This window comes from Prunus persica, chromosome G1 (assembly GCF_000346465.2).
Source record: "Prunus persica cultivar Lovell chromosome G1, Prunus_persica_NCBIv2, whole genome shotgun sequence".
Lineage (NCBI taxonomy): Eukaryota > Viridiplantae > Streptophyta > Magnoliopsida > Rosales > Rosaceae > Prunus > Prunus persica.
In genome coordinates this window covers 24039090-24064129 of record NC_034009.1, presented here as the reverse complement: position 1 = coordinate 24064129, position 25040 = coordinate 24039090, and the positions used below count along the sequence as shown (strand labels likewise).

The following is a 25040-nucleotide window of genomic DNA, read 5'->3' as shown; positions in this document are numbered from 1 at the left end:
AATTTTCTAAAATGATTAGGCCTTTCAATTAACTGGTAGTCAATGCAAAAAAATCCGTTTTGGAGTGAGAAGTATTAAAACGACTCTCAATTGGAATCTAAATTTGGAACTCTCGATCTCTAATTGCAGTTGGGGGTTTGAATTTGTGCAGCATATAGTATAAACAACAATAACGGTGAGAAAGCATCCAAAAAATTTCAACCATTTTTTCCATCTCAATAAAAAGATTTTGGTCCGGTTGTTAGGCTTCAAGGCGAGGTTAGTAGCTAAAGGCTACAAGCAAAAATTAGGTATTGATTATTTTGAGGTTTTTGCTCTTGTTGCTAGGCTTGATACTTTTAAAATGATTATTTCTCTTACAACCCGTAATTCTTCCAAATGGATGTTAAATCTGCATCTTTAAATTGAACATTGGAGGGGGAAGTTTACCTTGAGCAGCCAGTAGGTTATTTGAAAAACGGGCAAACTGATAAAGTATATAAGCTGAAAAAGGCTTTGATTCCAAGAGCATGGTACACCAAAATTGATTTCCTACTTCATGGAGCACAAGTTTGAAAGATGCCCCTATGAACATACTTTGTATGTCAAACATAATCATCATGGTGATGTTGTTATTGTTTGTGTGCATGTTGATGACTTGACAATTACATGCAACATGATGAGATTGATTGCAGAATTCAGGGAGGCTTTAACATTTCAATTTGAGATGACTGACATGGGCCTGATGTATTCTTGGTATTTAGGTGAAACAAACTGAGCATGGGACTTTTATTTCACAAAGTATGTCGGTGACATCCTCAAGCGTTTTAAAATGGAGTCATGCAAGCCAATCTTGACTCCAGTTCAAGAAAGACTCAATCTGCAGAAAGATGGAGCTAGAAAGTTGGTTAATCCAACACTTTTAAAGCAGTTGGTTGGTAGCTTACGTTATTTGACTGCTACTAGCTAGGCCTAATATCACATTTGATGTTGGGCTTATAGTAGATTTATGGAAGCTCCAAGACAATCAAATATGCTGGCAACAAAAAGAATTTTGAGGTATGTCAAAGGTACTCAAGGTGATGGTATCTTTTATCCAATTAATTGTCAGGTTGAACTTGTTGGTTATATAGATAATGATTGGGGTGATGATGTTGAAAGGTCAAAAAGTATTTTACGCTATGCATTTCATATTGGTTCTGGAGCGATTTCTTGGTCATCAAAGAAACAACAAGTGGTAGCCCTTCTATCTACTGAACCAAAGTATAATGCAGCCACAAATTGTGCTACGTACTCAGGCAGTATGGTTGCGCCAATTACTTGGTGTTCTCCATCGTGAACAAAAAAGCCCCACAACAATTTATTGTGACAATAATTCAGTGATTGCATTGGCAAAGAATCCTATTTTTCATGGGATGACTAAACATATACATGTGAAATTCCACTACATCTGTGATTTCGTGAATGACAAGGTGGTTGAAGTTCAATATTGTCCAATTGGAGAATAGATTGCACACATATTTACAAAGGTTCCCAAGACATATGTGTTTACGAAGTTGAAGAAGATGATGGGGATGGAGAGCTATGATGAGTTTGGTTTAAGGGAGGCTGTTGGAAGTTAAACCAAGCCCACTTTAAGCCCAATCCCACTTTAATAAATTTAATTATTGTTGTAAAACCTATAGGCTTAATCAACTATTTTGGGTTTTCAAGGAGATAAGCTATCGATTGAAATTCTGAGGCTTCTAGGCTTCTTTCTCGTCTTTTGCTGCATAGCCTGTAACACCCTGACCTAATTAAGTAGTTTATTTAATTATTTAAATTATGAAATTACATTTTTGCTCTTGGGGGTAGGGACCCTTTAGTTACTTTTCGTTTTGGAATTATTTTGGAGAATTGAGAGACACTGTTACGTGGAACTCGTCGATACGAGTTCGTAGGCTGGCGGCATGCCCAATTTCGATTTGAAACGAAGAAGTTATGATCTATGAAAGTGTAGAAGCACAATCGTAATTTTGGAGAAGTCAAAATTTAAATACCCAGGGTCAGATTTTTGCACATCATTTTCTCTCTCTTCCACGTGACTTCTCTCTCTTCTCTCTCTCTCTCCGCAACGCCGAACTTTGACTGGTGATTTTGTCATTGTCCGACAGTCGTTTTAAGCGAGATTGGTCCCAAAAGTTTCGCATCGACGTCCTCTACCTAACCCAGGCAATTTCCCAGCTCGAAAACCCAAGGATTGGCAGCTAGAACGACTGGAAGTGTTGACGGCTTCAGAGCTTTTTTTGGTGACTCTGGCCACCATTTCTGTCAATCAAGGTATGAAACTTCATCTGCTCTTCGTCTAATATATGTTTATGTTTGTGGTGAGGATCACTTTTTGGCTGGGGTCTGTGAAAAAAAAAAACATTCCCTTTGTTTGTTTGATCGTTTTGGTATAGGACTTGACCAGAGTTTTGAGAATATTCAATTGCTGGAATTTTCTCAAGATACCTACTGCTGCCGGTGGTGGGTGGCGGAGCGTGGGACCCATTGTGGCAGCCTATTATGTTCATAATAATACCCACGTCGTCCCAAGCACAACAGTATGCTCAGATTTGAAGATGGTTACCATTTGTATATTGTTATTTTCCAAGGGTATGGTTGCGGGAAAAAGGATTTTGGGTTTTGATGATTATATTTTATATTAACGGGTTTACTTTGGTGGTGTTGAATTCACGGTTTTACAATAAAGATTAAATTAACAAGTTTACATTGTTTTCCAAGAATTTGTGAAGTATTAATTAAATGGTTTTCCTTATCTTATGTTATGATATGAAATTTTACTGAACTGAAATATTTTATATTATTGGATGACATTTCCGTACGTTTACCGAAGAAATCTATTGCATGGTGTTTTGGGCACTATTTTCTAAAACAGAGGGGGTTATTTATGTTGAATATAAATTATGTTTAACGCTTTGTTTTCGTCCACTCACATTTTTTGTTTTGCGCCCTCCAAGTTCTAAGCATCCGAGGTTGAGACCACCACGTCGAGGCATCATCGTCTACTTCATAGGAGTGTGCTACTATCACTCTCTACCTTTTATTTTCCCAGGTTGCAAACTAAATTTTTTGTTGCTCTTAGCTGCTCATTTTTAAGTTTGGGTAGAGAGCCTAAGGCTCATTTAAATAGTCTTAATTGTTGTGCGTGCCGTTACCTTGTGCATGCTGGAAGTTGAGTTTGTTCTGGCACTTTTTTGCAAGTGCTGTAAATTGGGAAATGTTCCAATTACAGGGGGAGACTTTGCCAAAATTTCGGTATAAGTCAAATTATTTATCAATTCAAATTAGGGCTAAAGGGCTTTTTAGTAAAGTGGGTCCGACATCAACCAGATGTCGAACGCGTGACAAGGTTTGTCACGAATTTCAAGGGGAAATTCGGGGTGAGTCCTGTCACAACCCTTCTCATATAGGTGCTGCTACCTCTTTGTATTTTGACTATCAAAAATAAAAAATAAAAACAATTAATGATGTGTTGGTATATCAACTATATTTTTGTTTTTGTTTAACATGTAACAAGTGGGCTTACGATAAAAAAAAATAAAAAATAAAATTCTTTTTTAGAGTAAGTGTATTCATAACTTAGGCACTATGATTATCAGCCACAAGGCCATAAACTATCCATAAAGTGTTGATACAAATGTGGAACCACATTAACCACGCAGGGTTATTTTAGATACAAAGAAATACACCACAAGATGTATCTCCACTAATACTGGCATAAAGCCAAAGAAATTTTGGCATGAATCCAGTAAGCCTAAACAAATCAGACATGGACCGCAGCTCCCAAAACTACCAATACAACCAGCAGCGGACCTAGGCATTTTTTAGCGAAGGTACAATTCTTAAAAGCTAAAAGCTCAACCAAAAAAAAAAAAAAAAGGACTCAAGAAGGAAAAAAAAAAACGCACGGGTGATGTTAAATATCCCACTTAAATAAGGAATTTTCAAAATCCAATTGAATAAAGAGAAGTTCTAATTAAAAGTTAATTAGGTAAAGAATTATAAAAGCCTTTTAGAAGCTCACGAATGGCCCAGCAGTTTCCCCTTTTTTTTTTTTTATCTTTTTAAAAAAAGATAATAATAATAAGGAGGTCTCCACATGCAGTAAGAACAGTGGCAAGGATGTAATCATCCACCTCAAAACCCTCTGTTCGCATCCGATACATGAGCTTCATAGCCTCCTGTCAGAGACCATTCTTTGCATAACCCACTATTCCAAGAAACCAAATTCCGTTCTGGCATGCTGTCAAAAACATTAAACATGGCAGGACTTTTATTTGCAGAGGAGTGAATCAATTTCTAGTGCAGAACGGTTTCTAGTTGGGCGCATGCTTTCAAAGCGGATGAGTAAGTAAATGCGTTGGGATCCACCCCATCCTCCATCATTTCATTCAAGAGCAGCGCAATTCACTTGCGCATTTCATCGAACAGCTTCCGTGCATGAGCAGAGGTGCAGCTTCAGCAACTTTTATGGAGTTTTCCGGCCACCAAAGGTGCAGGTGCACGTTTTATGGAGTTTTCCGACCACCAAAGGTGCAGGTGCACCTCCTTGCACCTGCACAGGTTCACCACTGAATACAACTACAACTTTTAAACTCTCACAAATAAAAATACAAGTAGAGACTTGACTATAAACAAAACACTCAACTCACAAAAGAGTTAATGTAATTATTACAACCCAAAGAAACTGCAAAACCAACCGAAATGATAGAAAATAGAGGAGTCACCGCTGTCACAACCACGAAAACAGTATCACCATCGTCAAGCCTAAGTTGAAGATCGGCAAGACAACTCAACAACAACTTTGTCGTCGTGGTGATTTATCATAGCCTCAAAGGGACAAGGGTAGCATTCTATCAGCAAGGCAGGGCAATGGCAGTATCCACTTTAGATTTTCAAGAATTCAAAGAAAACTCAATTTACTTCACAAGAGAATGTAGTGCGAGACGAAAAAACCAAATCGTTTGGGTAGAGTTAATGTCTACAACTTAGAAGATAGAGATGTTAGATCATGTCTGAAATCCGGAAAGAATTGGGGCAAAGCTCGTTCACTGTTTCTTTTGGGTTGTTCCTAATCCTTGGCGATATCGGAATGCCTGCTATCTATCTAATGTGTGCTTGTAATATGTTATCTTTTACTAACTTGTAGCACTAATTTGTGGTTTAATTTATTTTGTTGTACATGCGAAACTTTCTTCTCTTTTCTTTTTGCTTTTTCTCTGTGGTTTTGAGCACATCGTAAAAAGAATTATATTACAAAATGAATATTTGAGGGATTAAAATTTACCGTCCCGATCTTTTGGACAACAGGAGTCCAAGAGATTGTGGTCACCCACCGTTGGATATTAATCCAATGGTTCAAAAAAGTTTCTTAAAAGGAGTGCAAGAGTGAGTGAACCGTTGAATTTACATCCAACGGTGAGTGACCACAAATATCTTGGACCCCTGTAGTCCAAGAGATCAGGACTGTTGAAATTTACTACTACAAACAAAGAAACAATCCAACTCCCATTGATTTGGACTGCTTTATATATACGTTCAATTTCACTACCACAAAGTACATGAGAAGGAGAATGAGAGGGAGGAAGAGGAAGAGAGTGGGGTGGTGGGTTGGTTGAAATTAGTAAGGGTCAGTTTGACATTGCTATGCTGTGATAATAATCACCGTCAAATTTGCTGTTAGAGAAAACAGTTTGACGTTTAGTAAACTTTTTGTTAATAGTATTGGTATTGATTTCCGCATGATCAAATAATGATTCCCGCATAATCATTAAAGTCGGCGCCTCTTCGAAACTGATTCCCGCATAATCAAAAAATAAAAACACCTCATTAGCTGCTTTCCCTTATAACTTTCTCTCACAACAATTTTTAACAATAAGTGATTTTCTCATAGTTTATCAAACAGGCTGGGCTTTCCAAAAGCAAAAGCAAAATGAAAGATGAATATGAAAACTAAAACTATTGCTTTTATTAAATAAGTTCAAATAGAATTCTTCCTAAATCGATGCATGCACTCCCACAATTTTGTTATAATTCTTTGCTGTCACAGATGCAAAACCACCTCTGCCGGCGGGTCAAAGAAAACCTAGAAGATATAACTAGACAAAAAGCCAGAATAAGCAACGACATCCACCCACTCCGGGAAAAGGCCTTTCAGCTGTTTCGCTTCATCAACCATATATTGGTCTACGACAGCAACTTCCACCTTCAAATCTTCCGAACTGCTAGCCTGCAATATTCACAGAAACAAAATTAAGCCATGAAGAGAGAGAGAGAGAGAAAGAGAGAGAGAGAGAGAGAGAGAGAGCTTTGACATATGAAAATCTGAAACCAAATAAACACAGGCTAAGTCAAGAGCTTTATACCTCTAACCAGAAGGTCCAATTCTCAGGGCTGGCTCCGCTAAGTCGGCATATGTACGATGGTGGACCTCCATCAGCTGTCTCAGTAGCTGTACCAATTTCTCAAGCATAAGAGTACCATGTGACAAAGTAAAACCAAAATGTATTTAGAGCATCTATCATAAAACACAAACAAATCATTTCTCATAATACCTGGAAGTGTATTATCTGCAAATGACCAACTAGATAAAGGACCGGTTATGTTGAGGACCGAAACCCAAACCTCCTCTAAGGAACTGACAGGAAGGTAGCACAAAAAGCTTTAGAACTTACAACTGAATTTAAACAATTAATCTAGAAAACCGTATAGAAAGCCTTTTTCTGTATCCAATTTGAAGGTCATGTGCCGGCATTTTGTTCTACTCACCCTAAAGACAGTTCCAAGTATATTCTTCTCGATCCCCCACTAAAAACTGTATGTGGCTCATAAGTGGACAGATGGGGAAACTGCCTGTACTGCTTCAACATACCATCACTTCTGGCAGGGAACTTCAAACTTCTTGAGAACAAAAAAGACACAGGAAAAAGTCCCTGCATATATGCACAAAACGCCCTCACATTATTTTTTCATCCATGGTTCCCATGTTTCAATTTAATGTTGAACAATTAATGCAAACAACTTATCCATGTTGAACATATAAACAGCATCTTCCACTCAAACTAACAAGCTCGAGTATTACTTAGCCAACATAACTCAAGTGATAAGGACTAAGAGAAAGGTTGTTCTTCAATCTTGATTATATCCAGGGTCTGTTTTGAATTTTTTGTGTAAATTGCTTAATTGAACTTTAGAAGTACTAATTTCTTATCTTAATAAAATATGATGAAAAGGGGTAGATTTGAAATGACAATTTTTTATTGAGTATTTGAAATCCTTCATTTTTCCTAAATAATCAAATGCATATGAACATAAAAAATTAATATACGACCAAAAAAGAAAGAAATCAATATTTCAACGTAGGACTAAGCAATTTACATTAAAAAGCCAAAGCCAAATCCCTCTTTAAACTCTCCTTCCAAATGAACCCTTAGATTTAGAACACAAGTGTTAGTTTTTGGAGAGAAGCCCACAAATGCAGGAGAAACAATATAGACACAGCTTTGGTGAGATTTACTTAAGTGAAGAAGATCATTCATGTAATTATAGACAGAGAGAAAATGATTAACTACAGGACACAAGGACCATGTCTAATACCCAAGGATGAGTGATCCAATCTCAAGGACAAGCACGTTAGAGTTTGAAAGAGTCACAGAAGGGCATGTTTAATCATAAATTGGCATAAAATCATTACAAACTAACATACCATCCAATTCTCTCGGTGAGATGTCTTTGCAGTTTCAAAAGATGACTCTGAATTAATGTGCAATTCCTTTGCCACGTCAGGTGCATGTTTGAAAAGAAAACGTAAAGAATTGGAATCTAACACCGAAAACTCATAGCTGGAGTCCACAATCTGATTTGCATCTGTCATACAGAAGAAAAACTATTGACAAACTAGGAAAACCCCAATAAAAAGAAATGCACAAAGAAATATAAAGAAACAGTAATGGAAGATAGAGAATTTCTGGATGTCTATTCTTCTCACCTAGAGGAAATTATGTACAGCCCAAGGAAACAAAAGGAAAGCACAAAAGGATTCCTAGTCTTAAAGTAAATAAAGTACATGCAAGAGACCTTTTCTATGGTTATCTCAACACACCCTTCAAACGTGTTCTGAACTTCTCCTCATATGCATTGTTTGGCAAGATCTATTTACAATAGACTATGTACCTGAATATACTACTGTACTTGTAATTTAAAGCTTAGGTAAGACTGTAAATATTAAAATACAAAATGAAGATTAATTTAGAGTTGGAACCAAAGGCCACACATGCTCCCACGTCGCCCCATATATGCTGTCCACAACGGCTTGAGTGACGCCACACGTGAGGGGATGTGGTGAGAGTGTGAATTCTCACATTGGGGAGTTAAAGCCTTGCAAAATAGTTTAAATGATTACAGGTCTCTTCATCCATTGCCAATTGGTTTTGGGTTGGATGCTCACATTCTAACAAATACGATGGCAAAATATTAGTTGAACGGATTTGCAATCATTTTAAAAACAATAGCCTGCTTGATCTATTTTAACCATCAGATTTTAGAAGGATTTTGGAATCATACTTGAACAAAAGACCAAAAAAAAAAATATTTGGATAGCATGCCTCTCATTTCAAAGATTTACTTTTGCTAGCTTGAATACCTGCAGTAAGAAACGAATGCTGGAAAACAACCCTCTTAGGTGCGTCTGCACTATATGGAAAGAACTGTGATGACAGAGCCAAGCCTAGCACACTAAGATGCAGCAAAACTTGCAAAATGGACGACCTAGCTAACCAGCGACCGCAAATAGGTATCAGAGGGCCTACACACCAACCAGTCACAACTCCAATTATTGCTGCCATTACAACGTCAGGAACAAAAAAACCTGCAAGAAAATTTCTGATGATTAAACAATGCTTTTCTGAATTTTTGAATACTGGGAATTCAAAATATTTTACAGCATTATTAAAAGCTTTAGAAAATCTTGTTCTATTGCAAGCACATAACATTCATACAAAACTGAATATCCCAATTATGAGAAAAAATGAAGACCTTATATTAATTCCAGCACAGAAAACTGACTTGAATGATATAATGACTTTAGATGCAAAGGTAACACATAGCAGCTGTAAAGATAGAAAGTTCAAAGCACTAACCATATGGAGGTGGCAAAGCACCCATCATACCCATCTTTTCAACCATAAATTGTATAAGAAATCCACCAAAATATACAGAGTATGCAAGGCATGGAAGTATAGGTAACATGTAAAACAATGTTGACCTGAGAGAAATTTTAAAAATTATGTTAAAGAACTGTAATTCCTTCTCAGAAACTGTGAGAACAGGACTAAAAGTGACAACTATAAGAAAGGAAACACAAACATACCAATTACATTATAACTTATAAGCAAAACAGTTTAAACCAGTACCTGAGTGATTGGCGACCAAATGATTTGATGGATAAGCAGTACGAAACCCATCCAGGTAGCATAGAAGCGGACAGCGAAAAAGTCAAGAAGCCTCCACTGAGCCCAGCAAAAAGGTAAGCCTGCGTTCACTAAAGTAGTTTTAGCGATCTCAAATTTAATTAAACAAATATAAGTTACGCATCTTAAGTTCATGATTCATATCATGACAATTGTTAAGTGAAAACTATCTGATGAAAAAAGTAACCATGCCGCTTACCAAAGTTAACATAGCGTATAATCCAAATGCTCCCCAGAACCTCGCTTCATCAGATAAAGCCTGCAAGATTCATGCATATGATAATCTATTTGCTACCTAAACATACTGGGATTATTGAAATATCTATAGACATTAGACAATATAGGTCTGCAAACTAAAACAGAAACATGATGCCACCAAAAGGAATTTTTTAAGGTGGAATAAGTGCATGCAAAATACTTATAGGTCATAGTTGCAAAATCTTTTTTGACATACATGAATACAATACAACCAATGAGATTTTTTACATAACAGAGAAGGCAACCAATGAGATCGAAAGAAATCTGTAATTTTTCAACCAAAACATGCAAAAATTTATATTTCTCCATACTTGTCCCTCTTGAGTCTTCTATTGGCAAATGGTGCTTTCATGTTCATCTATAAAAGTGTAAACATATATTGAGGCCACTCCTATGTTTAAACTTCAAACTAAGGCCATGTATATTTTGGGGAAAAAAAAGATAACGTGTTCTCATCTGGTGCATAACTGTACCTCCTTTAAAGACTTGAGACCTGATGCATCTTGAGAGAGGGGAAAGCTATTCCAAATAATTCTGGGAATCAACATACCAACAAGAGAGCAGGGAACGAACATCAAGTAAGCCAAATATGGATGAGCAAACCTGCATTTTAATCCAAAATTTCAGTGACAGTTGCCAAGGTATAAAGCTCCAACTTAAAATGATACTTTTCAAGAGCTTGCATACATTGTTTTGTAGGAGCTAGAATTATATCTTGTCGACTAGAAATTTTACATTTCAACTTCATTTATGAATAAATATGATCTAGAACTTCAATAAAGCATGACATACTAATTCAATAGAGACGGGCATGACCTTATCAATAGCCATTATTAGCCACTATAAACCATAGAAACTAAAAGGGGCAGCTCTTTCATCAACTATAAGAGGCTTAACTGCTGAAATAAAGTGTCTGGTCAATGAACGTAATGAAATACTACTGAAAATATTTTTGAAAAAAATCTCTAATTCATATCAGCTAGACTCATGAGAATATCCTTATTAAAAAGCACAATGCTATTTCTACAGATAATAGGACTATAATTTATAAGCATACAACTCAACAAAATGAACCCACCAGTGCATTGCATGACTAGTGAACAGCAATCTCAGAATGGAAAAGATTATTGGAAAAACAATTGCCAGAAAAATCCCAGTAGCATGGAATATCAGTCCTGAAAAATTGACAAATCGGACAACAATGTTGGAAATTCTTGACAAATACCAAATTTTTTTATAAGAAGTGTCTAAGTAAAATAATTAACTCTACCCCGTGAGTAGAGAACCAGAACCTTCGGGTGCAGAAACTGGGACCCTGATCAAAGGAACAAGGTTGCATGAATGCATTTACATAAGAAGCGGCTGATTTACCTTTCGCAAAATCACAGAAAGTAGAAAACCAAGAAAGGAGACCAGGAGTCTGCTTTTTTGAGAAAACTGGCGCAGCTAGGAAGATAGCAATAGGAATACTGTGAAGTAGCATAGCTACCTTCCGTGTATAGTATATCTGCAATATTCATCAAGAGAGAGAAAGAGAGGACAAGCAATATCATACATCAGCCAAGAGTATATATATGTCAAATCAACAGTGTCATGAAAGACACAAATCATGAGCTTTGTAGCATACCATAAACAAAGTTAAATAATCAAAGAAAACAGCATGTCCTTCCTCATACTGATTGGCAGTAGATATATTAGACTCTCTTTCGTGTGTTATTTGTAGCTTAGAAGACTTGGTGAAGGCCTTAATTATGCTAAACAAATTCTCTCCGCGTGCTTGCATACTTCCAGGTCTGGAGGCATTGGAATGTATCAGAGGAAGTGCTTAGGGACGAAGTGATTTGAAAATTCAAATTAAGTAAATCTGTACCAAAATAGCAGATGTAATGCATACAATAGTCTCTCCATTGTATCATAGGATGTATGGTAAAAATAACCACCAAGGAGAAAGATAATATCCAAGCCAGGAATGTCACCGTAATCTTGAGAAAATATCCGAAAATCTGTATCTCCAGGAATAATAGGAAAAACATCCTGCAGATGGCACATAAATCATTCAGAAGTAAGTCAGCTAATGAAATGAGAAGGCAGGCAAAATAAAAAAGACTACATACTATCTTGAATTAGTGTTATCATTTAAAAATTCTAAAGCTAATAGAAAATCATAATGTAATTACGAGTACAATCAAGAGTGTAAAAGCATCACTCTTCACCATTCCCATTCTTAATATGAAATTTCAGTTAAAAAGAAATTTAACTGATTTATTTACCAGCTGCAAAATAGTAAATGTATATGAAACACAAGATCGTAAGATATCAAATGAAAGAGCAAGCCCAAATGAGCTACCCTCGTCGAAATGAAATTAATATTTAGTACTCTATGAAAGGCAAACCATTAACCTGAGCTGCACTATGTGCCATAGGATATATTGCTGATTGAGCATAGACCTGAGAGGGCCAAGAACCGGGTCCTGATTGACAAACTAAATCTGAAAAATAAATAAATAAAAATTATCAAGAGTACATAAATCAACAAAGGATACTACAAACTAAAGATGACAATTTCAAATGTATTCCAGAAAATAATATTAATGGGCGATGATATCCTACCAGGACCGCCTGTCCCTGATGCTTCCACGTTTATAAAAGCCCCAATAGTGTCACGCCATTTATGTGTCTTCATGAAGCCGTGAGAACCCTAAGTAGCATAGAAAAACACCTCTAATGAGCTTAAATGCATCAGAAGGTCCATACTATATGAATTATCAAACAACTAAATTTTGAATAGTAACAGATGATGCAAGATTTTGCTCCCAGACAAAAAAACCATTGTTAAGACAAATTACCAACATAAAAAGCTCTTCTGCCCCATTAAAAAGAAGAAGCACAGGCCGAGGAGGTATCCATCCAGAATCCACAATAAGTCTTGCTATTTCCAGCATTGATGCTGCGAAGGAATAGAAAATAAATAAATAAATAAGTAAATTATATGAACATGCAAGACATGATGATTATAGTATCTCCAATCAGGTAAGATTTTCTTTCTACCCACCTACACACGAACCACAATCACCAGCACCTGGGGAACCAAGTGGACTGTCAAAATGACCATTTACCAAAACTGACGGGTCAGAGTCTTGTGAATCTTCGGATGATATCCTGCCATTAAATAAAACTTAATGTGCCGTGACATTCTCTAGACTGCAGCATGATGAAAACATCAATGCTACATTCTTTTCTTTTTTGTAACAAAACATCAATTCTACATTACTCATAAGATACATATAAACTATAATTATGGCAATAAAAAATACCAAAAATAGGACCAGCAGTGTATTCAAATATAACTAGACAGTAAGTACAGAAAATAAAGGCAGCAAACGAAAAGTTTAATTGATTGAAACAACCAAAATTTCAATAAATAAGCTATCAGAAATGTGTATAGTACCTCATTACAATATTTGTGTGGTTTCGGTACCCAAGAGATATGCTATGGCCCAAAAACATCATATTAAAGGTGCCATTAACAACGGTCTCTTCTATCTCAATTCTGCAAATATCAAAATTTAGGCATCATTGTCAGTAATAAAAAACAGATAAATAATAAATTCCTAGAAACTAATCATTACGTCAGAAAAGAAAAATCCACATACAGACCTAAAATTGGACCCAGCTCGCTCTTTTATCATTTCCAATTGAGCTGTAATATACTGTGCAGCTTCCCTTAAACCAGGGCGCCCTTCCTATCAAAAACCGTACGAAATTGCTAATAAGTAACTCGACCCAGAAACAAAAATGGTAACCAATCTCTCCAGTACAAATTACACTAGCGAATTCAAATCAACACACAGAAAAATCCAAAATAAAGGTTTTTAATTTGGACTCCAAAAACAAAAGGAAGGAAGAAAAAAATAGTGAGGCTATTGAACAGCGAGCGAGCTCACTTGGCGGCCATCGATTTCTTGGGCCAATACTCGAACATGCTCGACGGCTCTAGCTTCCGAGAAGTGATCGAGAGGAGCGTCGATCTCGAGCGGCTTAATGAAGCGCATGTGGATAATAGAGTCGACCAGCATCGCAATGAGGCCGTACGTCACCGCCAGAATGAGCAAGAACTTGAACCCGGAGACGTCGCCGGAGCTGAACCTCAACGCCATTTTCTCGATCCCTCTCAAAACCTAAAGACAAGGAACGAGGCCAATAAAGGTGGGTTTGCGAATGTGGTGAAGAAGATGCTGTGGGTTTTGTTTTGTGAGAGACAGTGAGGTCGGCGAGAGTGGAGAAATGCGTAAGAAATTTCCCAACCACCTCCCGCTACGGGACGTTTGTGATCGTTGTGATTCGTTTTGTCTTTGGCTCCTTAGCGTGCGAAGCATGTGATGTAAATTTGTTAAATTGGGCTGCTCTGTCGGTCAAAGTGATAGGCCTTTTAATATGAGCTGCGTTAGACTAGGGTTTATTTATCATGGGTTTTGGGACGTTTTGGGCTTATTTCAATTGTGTCATATTATTAGGCTAATTTGAGAATGTTTTAATAGGAAAATTTTCTAGTTATAAGCGTTTTTATTAGAAACAATTTTATTCTCAATATGTCGTTTTAGTCTGAATTTATAAAGGGTTGAGCATTTTTGATTAGTTTTTGGATGAAATTTCAACTTTCTTCATGGTATTAGAGCAAAGCTTCACATGTTGAGCCCAATAGCCATACGTGCTCCCACATCACCTAATATGTGTTATCCACATACTATGCTTGAAAGTTGAGGGGACCGATGCCATTATGTCTATTTCTACTTTTCTACTTTTTGTTCACCCGTTTTATTTTTATTCCTGTGATGGAAGGGCAAAATTCATCATTGCCTTGAAAATCGTTGACTGGTCAACAAGCCAACTTTCTTTGGTGTGCAAGCGTGCCACTACTAGCAATAAAAATCCTAATAGACTTCTTTGAAACAGATAACTCGGGCCCAAGTTACTGATTTCTAAACAAGCGATTGTGAATTTGGGTGAGGAATATCTCCCAAGTAAGTTCTTTTCCTACCTCAGACTGGTGAGGACTTTATAATTTATCACAGTATAAAATTGGTAGTTCTGGCCATAATAGATGATAATAAAGTTGATTGTTTTAGGCAGAACTGCCTTCTACAGAATTAAAAAGGAAAAAATCAACTCTAGAAAGACAAAAAAAGGATGGAATTCCATTTCTACCTGAGTAGAAACTTCTAATCCGGGCTGGATTGAGTATATTTATGCTGGAATGAGTTGTTAACAACTTCAACTGCTTAGCTTTAGCTGTAAATCGATACCAAAGTTCAATTTTGGCAGAGCTTTAATTTACTTCAAGCCTTGGGAGGCTTTTGAGCGGGCAGAACTGCGGCTTCTTTAGTCTGAAAGGGCAGAAGTGGCTGGACTTAAGGACTTAATAAACTGGAACTGCACTGTAAAATTTGTTGAGGTTTTCATATTTGTGAAAACTCAAACTCTGCTTGTCTTGGCTTTTGCTGAACCAAATTTGTAACGAGAGAAGTCTCGTTTTGAATGACTTATTTCTCTAAGTCTGAACTTTGGAAGTTTGATCTATAGCTAGCTTATTGTGGCTCAAATGAGCTTTTGGTTGCTCCAATTTGTTTGAAGGTTCTCAGTGATCAAGTTATCATTTTGAGTTTTTTGCCTTTGGTTGATTTTTGATTATTTGATTGATTTGTTGAAAATGAGTGTCCTTTGCCCTCTTCACTCCCTCTTATATTTATAAGAAATTCTTTTTGAGTAGGGTTTCTTTTTTTCTTTTTTAAATAATGGGCGGCAAAATTCCCAAAAGATCTTTTCATTTTTAAATACAACGAAAAAGGAGTTTTTATCAATTATGGCAGATAAGCTCTCAGTAGTCAGTTCTCAAGATTACTTCCCTGTTTTTCCTAAAAGAGAACCTAACCCTTCTTTAATTCCAACTGCCCCTTGTGAGAGCTCAAACCGTAATGGTTAGTTTGATTTTCCAGTTTGAACAACTCTCTGTCCTCCTGCTTATCTCTTTTTTAGAATCATAGTCTACTTATCTCTTGGAAGGATCACCCTCTTTGGAGTAGAAATAATATTCCCAAATATATAAAAGGGATTTGATCTTCTGATGGCAGACATTCAGAGAAGTCTTTTTGCCACTGACCTGCTTTTAATTAATTCCCCATCACCTCTTTGTGATAGTTAAAATTGTTGAGTCTTTCTAAGCCAGAGAACATCACGTGGGTCTATTCCCTTTTTTATTATGCCAAGCCTAGTTTTGAGTTTGAGCCATGGGCTGATTTTCCCCTTTCTTCTTTTTTGTAGCCCAAGTTTTTTGTCGTTTGGTTTCGTCACATCCTGGGCTAGGCTGGGCTTGTTGGATTTTTTGGGCTCTGCCTTCTGTTTATCTTGCAAGGCCCAGACTGCTTGAGTCCTGTGGCTTTATTCTTGGCTTTTTCCGTGTTAAGCTAGACGTGTTAAAGTAGGCCCAAACATTTTTCTTTTTGCGTGTGTAACTACTAACTATCAATTGTTCATTCACATGATAAATGATTTCATATCTTGTTTGGAACATATGCATTATCTGATTTCCTTTTCCAAACTATGTCAAATCTACAAAACAAAGTTAGAGACGATGGTTACTAGTGGATGCACCATGTGTGTTTGAAGCATGTTGATGTACACATTCATTTTCTCACTTCTTTTATCATTAAAAGCATGTCAACTTGACTCATTTTGGTGCTCATTACTTTTATTTATGGAACTTGTCACAACAATACAATTGATGTGTGATGCGCATTATTATTTTTAAGCTAAAGTTGATTGGTCGAGTGTTGATCACAAATAAGTATACTTTACCTTTTTCTTTTTTCTTTTTTGTTCCACCAAAGATGAAGATAAAAATGATTTATAAATTAACAAATAAAAATAAAGAACTAAAGACAAGAAGGCTTTTGTGGATTACCAATCCTTGAAGCAAGGCCCAAAGCCTTTTTTTTAATAACTTTTCCTATTGAGAGGGGCAATAACACACTAAATTTATATACACTACACGAATACTAGGACTCGAATCCAGAACCTTACCTAAAAGAGTAAATACTCTAAATCACTACACTAGTGAGTCATTTGCGGCCAAAATCCTTTTTTATTCTCCAATTTGTTTTTTTGCCTCCTTAACCAAATCTAACGGATAGTTAAGTTTTAGTCTGTCTCTCTCTATGTCAAACAGATCTCAGAAAATGTACGGAAAAGCCGCATTCGCTCTCGTCTTCGCTATCCTCATACTCCTCATCACCTACTCAATCTTCATCGGCACTGTCGATATACGATCCTACTTCCTCCCTCTTCTGCCGTCGCCACCGCCAGGTGCACAGCCCCCTCGTGCAACCGGCCCGCCTCTCAAAGTCTACATGTACGATCTCCCGCGCCGGTTCAACGTCGGCATGCTGAACCGGAAGAGCACGGAGCAGGCTCCGGTCACGGCCCGGACCTGGCCCACGTGGCCCAGGAACTCTGGGCTCAAAAGGCAGCACAGTGTTGAGTACTGGATGATGGGCTCGCTTCTGTTCGACGGCGATGGCGGTGATGGGAGAGCGGCCGTTAGGGTTTCTGATCCGGAATTGGCCGATGCGTTCTTCGTGCCGTTTTTCTCTTCCTTGAGTTTCAATACTCACGGGCACCACATGACCGACCCGGCTACTGAGATTGATCACCAATTGCAGGTAATTAATTAGGTTTCGATTGCTGGCGTTCTTTATCTGTGAATATTGGTCGCTTGTTATGGAGAACTTTGATAATTTTGTGTCGAATTGGGTCGTCGAAAGCAGTGAATTGGATGCCTTCGATTGAGCTTGCTTGTCTCATTTTCCCTTCTGTATACATATTTGGAAATGACAGTTTCGATTCTGTGTTTTATCTTTATAGGAAACTAAACAGAGTCTTCTGCTGAAAAATGAGAATTATGTGGTTTTCTGAATACAGATAAGATATGAAAAACTGGGATTTTCTTCCGTGGCTGGCATATTGAATTCGAGGCTTGGGACTTGTATGTTAATTGAAACTTAAACACCTTTCGCTGTCATTCAGTTTGATTAGTGACACACTTTACAAGAAAATTTAGTACGGTTTTTGCAAAGTTAGTTGGTATTTAGAGAGGAATTGGATGATGGTTTCACTAATTGCAGTGCTGCTTTGTTCATTCTTGAGCCTTTCCGTAGATTGATACTTTGTTTTACCATCAACTGTTTTTATCTTTACTTGGTTTTTGTCAACCAGCTGTCCAAGTTATAAGTCATGCCTCCAATGTTTTCCAATTTTCAAAATCACTGTCGTGAAGGTCGTAGTATTGTTTCCAAATGTCCTTTTTTCTTGTGGACTTTCATATTTTTGTTATGACTAAACTTTGAGTTTCTTCTGATTTCAGATAGATGTATTGAAAATCTTGGGGGAATCCAAGTATTGGCAAAGATCCGGAGGCAGAGACCATGTTATCCCTTTGACACATCCCAATGCTTTCAGATTTCTTAGACCACAGATCAATGCATCAATTCAGATTGTTGTAGATTTTGGCCGGTACCCTCATGTCATGTCAAATCTGAGCAAAGATGTGGTCTCCCCGTATGTACATGTTGTGGATTCCTTTACAGATGATAATCATTCAAATCCATATGAGTCCCGCACTACACTTCTTTTCTTCCAGGGCAGGACATTCAGGAAAGATGTATGTTAGTTTAAGAGTTGTTTGAAATAAAAGATGCATCCTGTCTTAAAACCTTCTACTCTGAGCTATAATTGATTACCTTTGGTCTTGTTATATGCAGGAAGGCATTGTCCGTGTTAAACTGGCAAAAATTTTAGCTGGTTATGATGATGTTCACTATGAGCGAAGTGTTGCAACAGGAGATAACATAAAAGCGGTATGTATGGAGTCTTATAGTGGTCCATAAATTTTATTGTTGTGTGCATATCTTGGTCCTGGAAAGTATGGATTTTACACATTAGTCACTGGAAATGATTACAGTCATCCTCAGTGTCATTTTAATTTCTTAATGATCTTTAGCCATCTTCTCAAAACTTTTATGGTGTCTCAGAATCATCCATGAGTGCCACTTCTAATATTCTCTACTTGTAATTTCTATCTAAATATATGCATGCATCTTTTTCATGAGTAAACTCAAATTACATACAGTGCGGCAATCCACAGTATCTTAGTTTCATTCTATTAAAGAAAAAATGTCGGGGAGACTAATCATTCGAGGGACAACAAGCAGATAGATTTCTAATATATGCTCTTAGTTGGTATGTTTCACTCTCAATTGAAGAAGACAGGCAAGTTTCTGTCATCTGGATTTTCCTTCAGAAGGATAATTTTCCCTTGCATAGGAGGTTTTTGTAGTCAGCCATCTCAAGTTTGAGTAATAAATCATATATTATTAAGTACAACTTTTTGTGTATCTCTTTTTTTTTTTCTTTCTGTTATACTAGTCTTCGCAACGGATGCGTTCATCAAAGTTCTGTCTGCATCCTGCTGGAGACACTCCTTCGTCTTGTCGCCTATTTGATGCTATTGTGAGCCACTGCGTTCCTGTCATTGTGAGTGATGAAATTGAGCTCCCGTTTGAGGATGAAATTGACTACACCAAATTCTCACTATTCTTCTCATTCAAAGAGGCTTTGGAACCTGGTTACATGGTTGATCAGCTCCGGAAATTTCCAAAGGACAGATGGATTGAAATGTGGAGGCAACTTAATTCTATTTCCCACCATTTTGAATTTCATTACCCCCCAGAGAAAGAGGATGCAGTCAATATGCTATGGAGACAGGTGAAGCACAAGCTTCCTGCAGTCAAACTTGCTATACATAGAAACCGGAGGTTGAAAATCCCAGACTGGTGGCGGAGAAGAAAGTGATTTCAGGAGCATACGTTTGTTGTATATTCATGATCTTTTTTTTTCCCATCATAGTGACAACCCTTAAGGGGTAAAGAAATACCATAGGTATCACAACACCCAGATTTTGCAGGGTAATGTTTTAGAGGTTCAATAGCGCTTTTTGCAGCTTACGGCTTGTCTATTCTTTGACTCTCTCACTTTTTTAGTGTCAATTGAGTATAGTTTTCCCCTTGTTCAGTGTCGTATCAAATGACATACTGTAAGGGGTAATTTCTTGTGATGATGATCCGATTACCCATTTGTCCTACAATTCCTGAGTTCTTAATAATGCAATACCATACGGCTTTTCACATTGGAATTTGGTGGTTTCTCGTTTTCATTGTAATTACATTAGGATATTTTGAGGTTGCCCATGTAAAAGAATTTAAGCTTGTATAGTCACTAAGGCTAATCCAATTGATAGCCCCTTCCCAAGAATGTGGCTGCTAATTAGGTTATTCAAATTGATGTTTATGTATAGCTGTGGCCAGCAGCATATGGTGGCAGATAGAAAATTTTCTATACAAACTCGAATTGCTTATTCTAGACAACACTCTGATTGATACATCAGTCTGAATCTTACATATCCTTACAAAGAATTTTTGCATCACTATGCACAAACACGTCGGAGTAGTAACGAAGCAGCGAGGCGGACTTTAAGTTGCCCCTGTTTGTGGAAGGCTTTCCTGGTGCTTCAATTGCACACACAGTGGAAGTGGTTGCCTTGGCTTTGGTTAGATGACACCAAACAACCCTCAAAGAATGCGTGATGCGCATATGGAATCACAAATCAGGGTGTTGGACGTGAATATGGACCCTGTGCCAGGAAGTGTTGAGAATTCCTCTCAGGTTCCAGATGACCTCCACATTTTCGGGTTGGACGTTCGCAGATATATCAACCTGTTCAACAAGATTTGAATGTTTAAGATTTATAACCGTTAAGTGACAACATAGTGACGATTACTTACAGCTTTAGTGAAAATTTCAGTAGTGTGAGAGACATCTGCCTCAGCCTTAAATAGCACCCATGCCCACTTGTCACTACTTGTATCATCTGCAACATATGGAATTCCACTCTTTTGGTATCTGATTGCTTCCACCCATGTCTTGCCACCATCAAAAGATACATCTACTCTTTCGATCCCCCGCCCACCTCCAGATGCTGCATATCCATGAACTACTATCTGCAAAGAAATTGATGATTATGTAAGGAGGTGGAGAAGCTTTTCATAGTTGACCAAATGTTGTGTTGGTGACTTGTAATGTAAGTCAATAGTGCAATGCTGTGTGACACAACATAATGACTTTCAAATTGGAGTTTGCAACTCATGACTACTTGCAAAGTTGGCCCTATTCCCATTGTGCTTAATGAAAACTGTGCTTAAACAGATGACATACCTTTCCAGGCTTCACTGTATTTTCTTCCTCCAAAGAACAAATAACAGACTGCAGAATCCATCAAAGACAATGTTCATGAGTTCATTGAAAATCATGTCAGTGAAGGTACATATATCTAAATAAACAAGAACTATGCGCAACGAGCTCAAAGCTATTGATTATCGATAGAAATACCTGAACAGGAAAATCCATTTGAGGCCTCCGGGTTGACCAATCAATATTTTCCCAGTTCACAGTAGGAGGAAACATTTTGTAGTCCCTTTGCATAAAGAATCCCTGTTCCACTATAATAACTCAATTATTCTATCCATTGTAAGAGTCATATAATACAAGAACAGATAATGCGACACGATTAGTAAGATCAGTAAAAACTAACCTGACACTCATTTTCAATTATATTGATGGAACTCAGCCATTTAACAGAACGAGCACCTATAACACCAGGAACAATTACGCGAAGAGGATACCCGTGATCCCTGTTTAGAGGCTTTGGCATGGTAAAATAGGTCAGCGAGAACGTGGACACATACTTTTACCTCACAACTATAAGAAGCAATTAGAAGAAATCTGATCTGAAAACTACACCAGCTGTTTATTTACCTCTCCATTCATCTCATATGCAAGTAAAACCTCAGCATCTGAGTTTGTTGCCTGAATTAACGGAATTGATCCCTTGTACGGTCCTCCTTTTTCCTCCTAAAAGACAGTCATCATTCAATATAAAACATTCCCAAGTAAAGAGAAGAACGTGTAGTACAAAACTGAAGCTCACCTTGCACATGTCAACACTTACGAACTCAACATGCTTTCCTCCTAATGGGGACACTGATGTTAACTTAGAGATCCCCACAAGTTCAAGAACATCAGCAAGTTTGGCCCCACCCCAAATAGCTGAAAGGAAACATAAAACAAAAATGATAAAAGTTTAATTTTACTTTTCTACGTGCAATTTATATGTGACGGAAATTAATAAGCATAGTAGCAAATTAACCATTTCCAATGGCAGAAACATCCCAGCCAACACCTTTCACTGCTTTTACTTTGCTCATTGCAGTCCTTCTATTACCTGCACACTGGTTAGCTTGAAACGAACCGAATCAAATTACGATGGAGCTGTAACTAAAATATACAGTCTTCCCCACAATAATGCATTAATCTGAGGGGGTGGGCAAAGATGGAAATGCCTTGTCTAACCAACTCAGTAAAGCCAAACATATCAGATTGGTAAAAAATAATACTTCATTCTTCTTAATATATAACAAATAGGAAGGTTATATATACAGAGCCTAGGAAACTATTCTAGGAAAGTAATTATGTTCCTATAATCTTGCATAATCAAATAGTTGACTTAGACTAATTAGGAATGTACAGCTCATTGACACTCCCCCTCAAGTTGGAGCATATATGTCATCAATGCCCAACTTGCTAAGTGAGCTGTGAAATACCCTGCCTGTGACTGCTTTGGTAAGGACATCTGCAAGTTGATCTTCGGATTTAACAAATGATACCTTAATGATCTTTGCCTCGAGCTTCTCCTTGATGAAATGTCTGTCAACTTCAACATGCTTGGTTCTATCATGTTGCACTGGATTATGTGCAATGTCTATTGCAGCTTTGTTGTCACAATTCAGTTGCATGGCATGTTTAGGTTTGAACCCCAATTCCTCCAACAAATTCCTTATCCAGAGTAGCTCACATACTCCGTGTGCCATACCTCGATATTCTGCTTCAGCACTTGATCTTGACACTACTTTCTGTTTTTTACTTCGCCAAGATACTAGATTGCCTCCTACAAAGGTAAAGTATCCCGACGTAGATCGCCTGTCAGTAACAGAGCCCGCCCAGTCTGCATCAGTGTGACCCTCAACATCTAGATGACCATGTCGTGCGAACATCAATCCTCTTCCAGGAGATGACTTCAAGTATCTCAAAATTCGGTTTACCGCATCCATGTGGGCTTCACTTGGTGCATGCATGAACTGACTCACCACACTTACAGCATATGCTATATCAGGTCTAGTGTGTCCTAGATAGATTAACTTACCCACAAGGCGTTGATATCTTTCTTTGTTGGTGGGGACTTGATCAGGATATTCACCAAGCTGATGATTCAACTCCATTGGCGTATCTGCTGGTTTGCTGGCTAACATTCCAGTGTCAGTCAAAATGTCAAGGATATATTTCCGTTGTGATAGAAATATTCCTTGTTCTGAACGAGCCACTTCGATGCCTAGGAAATACTTCAGAGCACCAAGATCTTTCATTTCAAACTCACTTGCCAAGTGGTGCTGCAATGCTGCCTTTTCTATTGGGTCATTCCCGGTAACTACCATGTCATCAACATATACAATAAGGGCAGTGACTTTACCTTTCTTATGTTTCAGGAAAAGAGTATGATCTGAGTTACTTTGCTTGTATCCAAAATCCTTCATTGATTTGCTGAACTTTCCAAACCATGCTCTGGGTGACTGCTTCAAGCCATAAAGAGACTTTCTCAGTTTACACACCATGTTGCTAGTATTGGGCCCCATCTTGCATCCTGGAGGGGAATCCATATAGACTTCTTCTTCTAGGTCGCCGTGCAGGAAGGCATTTTTGACATCAAACTGGTGTAATGGCCAGTTTAGGTTTGCTGCCAGAGAAAGAAGTACCCGAATTGTGTTTATCTTGGCTACAGGGGCAAATGTCTCCCCATAGTCAATCCCATAAGTCTGAGTATAACCTTTCGCCACCAGTCTTGCTTTGTATCGTTCAATGGTGCCATCTGCCTTGAACTTTACTGTATATATCCATCTACAACCCACTGTTCTCTTCCCTTTGGGAAGGATAGTCATCTTCCAAGTGGAATTCTTCTGGAGGGCCTCTATTTCATCATTCATCGCTTGAGTCCACTTGGGATCTTTCAGAGCTTCCTGCACATTACTTGGAATAGATACAGTGGATAATTGACATACAAATGATGCACATGACGAAGACAACCTATGTAGGGACACATGATTAGCAATAGGGTATTTAACTTTTGTTTTTGGGTCCGGGTCATACTGTTGTCTAGGAATCCCTCTAGTGGTACGAATAGGTAACTGATAACCTGTGTTTCCTGTATGACTCGACTCATGTAAAGTGCTTAAGTTGGAGTTTAAATGCTCAGTTACCTGCGCGGAATCTTCAGGACCTGATTGGATGATTGGTGATGGTACTGTAGTAGGAGGGAAATTATCTGAACCATCATATGGAGTTTCCAGTAACTCTTGATCTTGTTGTACTACTGTAGCTGGTTGCTCGGACACTGACTGCTCTAAAACAGTTTGTTGAATTTGGATGCTCTGAGTATCTTCTGCAAAGATAGAGCTCTCCCCCTGCAGAGGATGCTCAGAAACTCCCCCTGAGTGATAGAACTCACTCTTGTAGAAAGTCACATCTGCGGTAACATGCATGGTTTGAGTGGGAGGATGGAAACACTTATAGCCCTTTTGAGTGTCAGCATAGCCCACAAAGACACAACGCAATGCAAACAGATCAAGCTTGCCACGCTGATGTGGATACACCTGAACGTAAGCAACACAACCAAAAAGACGTGGTTCGAGATTTGTTGTGGATGGAGTGGTGAGAAGAGTGGTCAATGTCTGAAATGGAGTTTGATACTGAAGAGTGCTGGATGGTGTTCTATTAATGAGGTAAGCAGCAGAACAAAAAGCCTCCCCCAAAAAATAATGAGGCATACATGCCTCAAATAAAGAGGCACGAACAACCTCCAAGAGATGACGATTCTTACACTCTGCGATGCCATTCTATTGTGGTGTATACGCACATGTGGTTTGATGAACAATTCCATGTTGACTTAAAAAAGTATGCAGGTCATGGTTTGACGTTCTCTCCTCTATTGTCAGACTGAAGTATAGTGATTTCTTGTCAACTTGAGTAGCACATATTGATAAATAACTTGAATTTGGCGGTGACTTCACTTTTCTG

The 25040-nt window shown here is 37.9% G+C and overlaps 3 protein-coding genes across 4 annotated transcripts in view; 1 reads left to right on the top strand and 2 right to left on the bottom strand.

Moving 5' to 3' along the window:
• Nucleotides 5965–14104, bottom strand: LOC18793799 (endoplasmic reticulum metallopeptidase 1). The gene is made up of 21 exons (XM_007225239.2): nucleotides 13694–14104; nucleotides 13407–13492; nucleotides 13198–13299; nucleotides 12802–12908; nucleotides 12596–12696; nucleotides 12360–12447; nucleotides 12150–12238; nucleotides 11644–11783; nucleotides 11377–11542; nucleotides 11121–11256; nucleotides 10828–10924; nucleotides 10223–10352; nucleotides 9691–9750; nucleotides 9435–9553; nucleotides 9162–9286; nucleotides 8666–8890; nucleotides 7730–7890; nucleotides 6793–6956; nucleotides 6579–6661; nucleotides 6390–6475; nucleotides 5965–6253 (listed from the first exon to the last, which is right to left on the bottom strand). The coding sequence occupies exons 1-21, from the start codon at nucleotides 13904–13906 to the stop codon at nucleotides 6110–6112; spliced, it is 2622 nt and encodes an 873-aa protein (XP_007225301.1). The 5' UTR covers nucleotides 13907–14104; the 3' UTR covers nucleotides 5965–6109.
• LOC18788139 (probable arabinosyltransferase ARAD1) lies at nucleotides 16904–19992 on the top strand. Its single transcript, XM_007227396.2, has 4 exons — nucleotides 16904–17464; nucleotides 18166–18462; nucleotides 18563–18658; nucleotides 19227–19992. The coding sequence occupies exons 1-4, from the start codon at nucleotides 16961–16963 to the stop codon at nucleotides 19650–19652; spliced, it is 1323 nt and encodes a 440-aa protein (XP_007227458.2). The 5' UTR covers nucleotides 16904–16960; the 3' UTR covers nucleotides 19653–19992.
• Nucleotides 19683–25040, bottom strand: part of LOC109946526 (sulfite oxidase-like) — an 8744-nt gene continuing 3386 nt past the window's right edge. The window contains exons 5-12 of one of the 2 annotated variants that reach the window (XM_020554676.1): nucleotides 22063–22144; nucleotides 21844–21962; nucleotides 21672–21767; nucleotides 21448–21558; nucleotides 21246–21347; nucleotides 21072–21119; nucleotides 20642–20857; nucleotides 19683–20573 (exon numbers count right to left, since the gene is read on the bottom strand). In XM_020554676.1, coding sequence (XP_020410265.1) covers nucleotides 20457–20573; nucleotides 20642–20857; nucleotides 21072–21119; nucleotides 21246–21347; nucleotides 21448–21558; nucleotides 21672–21767; nucleotides 21844–21962; nucleotides 22063–22144 — 891 coding nt within the window. In that variant the 3' untranslated portion in view covers nucleotides 19683–20456. Of the gene's footprint in view, nucleotides 20858–21071; nucleotides 21120–21245; nucleotides 21348–21447; nucleotides 21559–21671; nucleotides 21768–21843; nucleotides 21963–22062; nucleotides 22145–25040 lie in introns of both variants that reach the window. The other variant, XM_020554677.1, reaches the window with a different exon arrangement.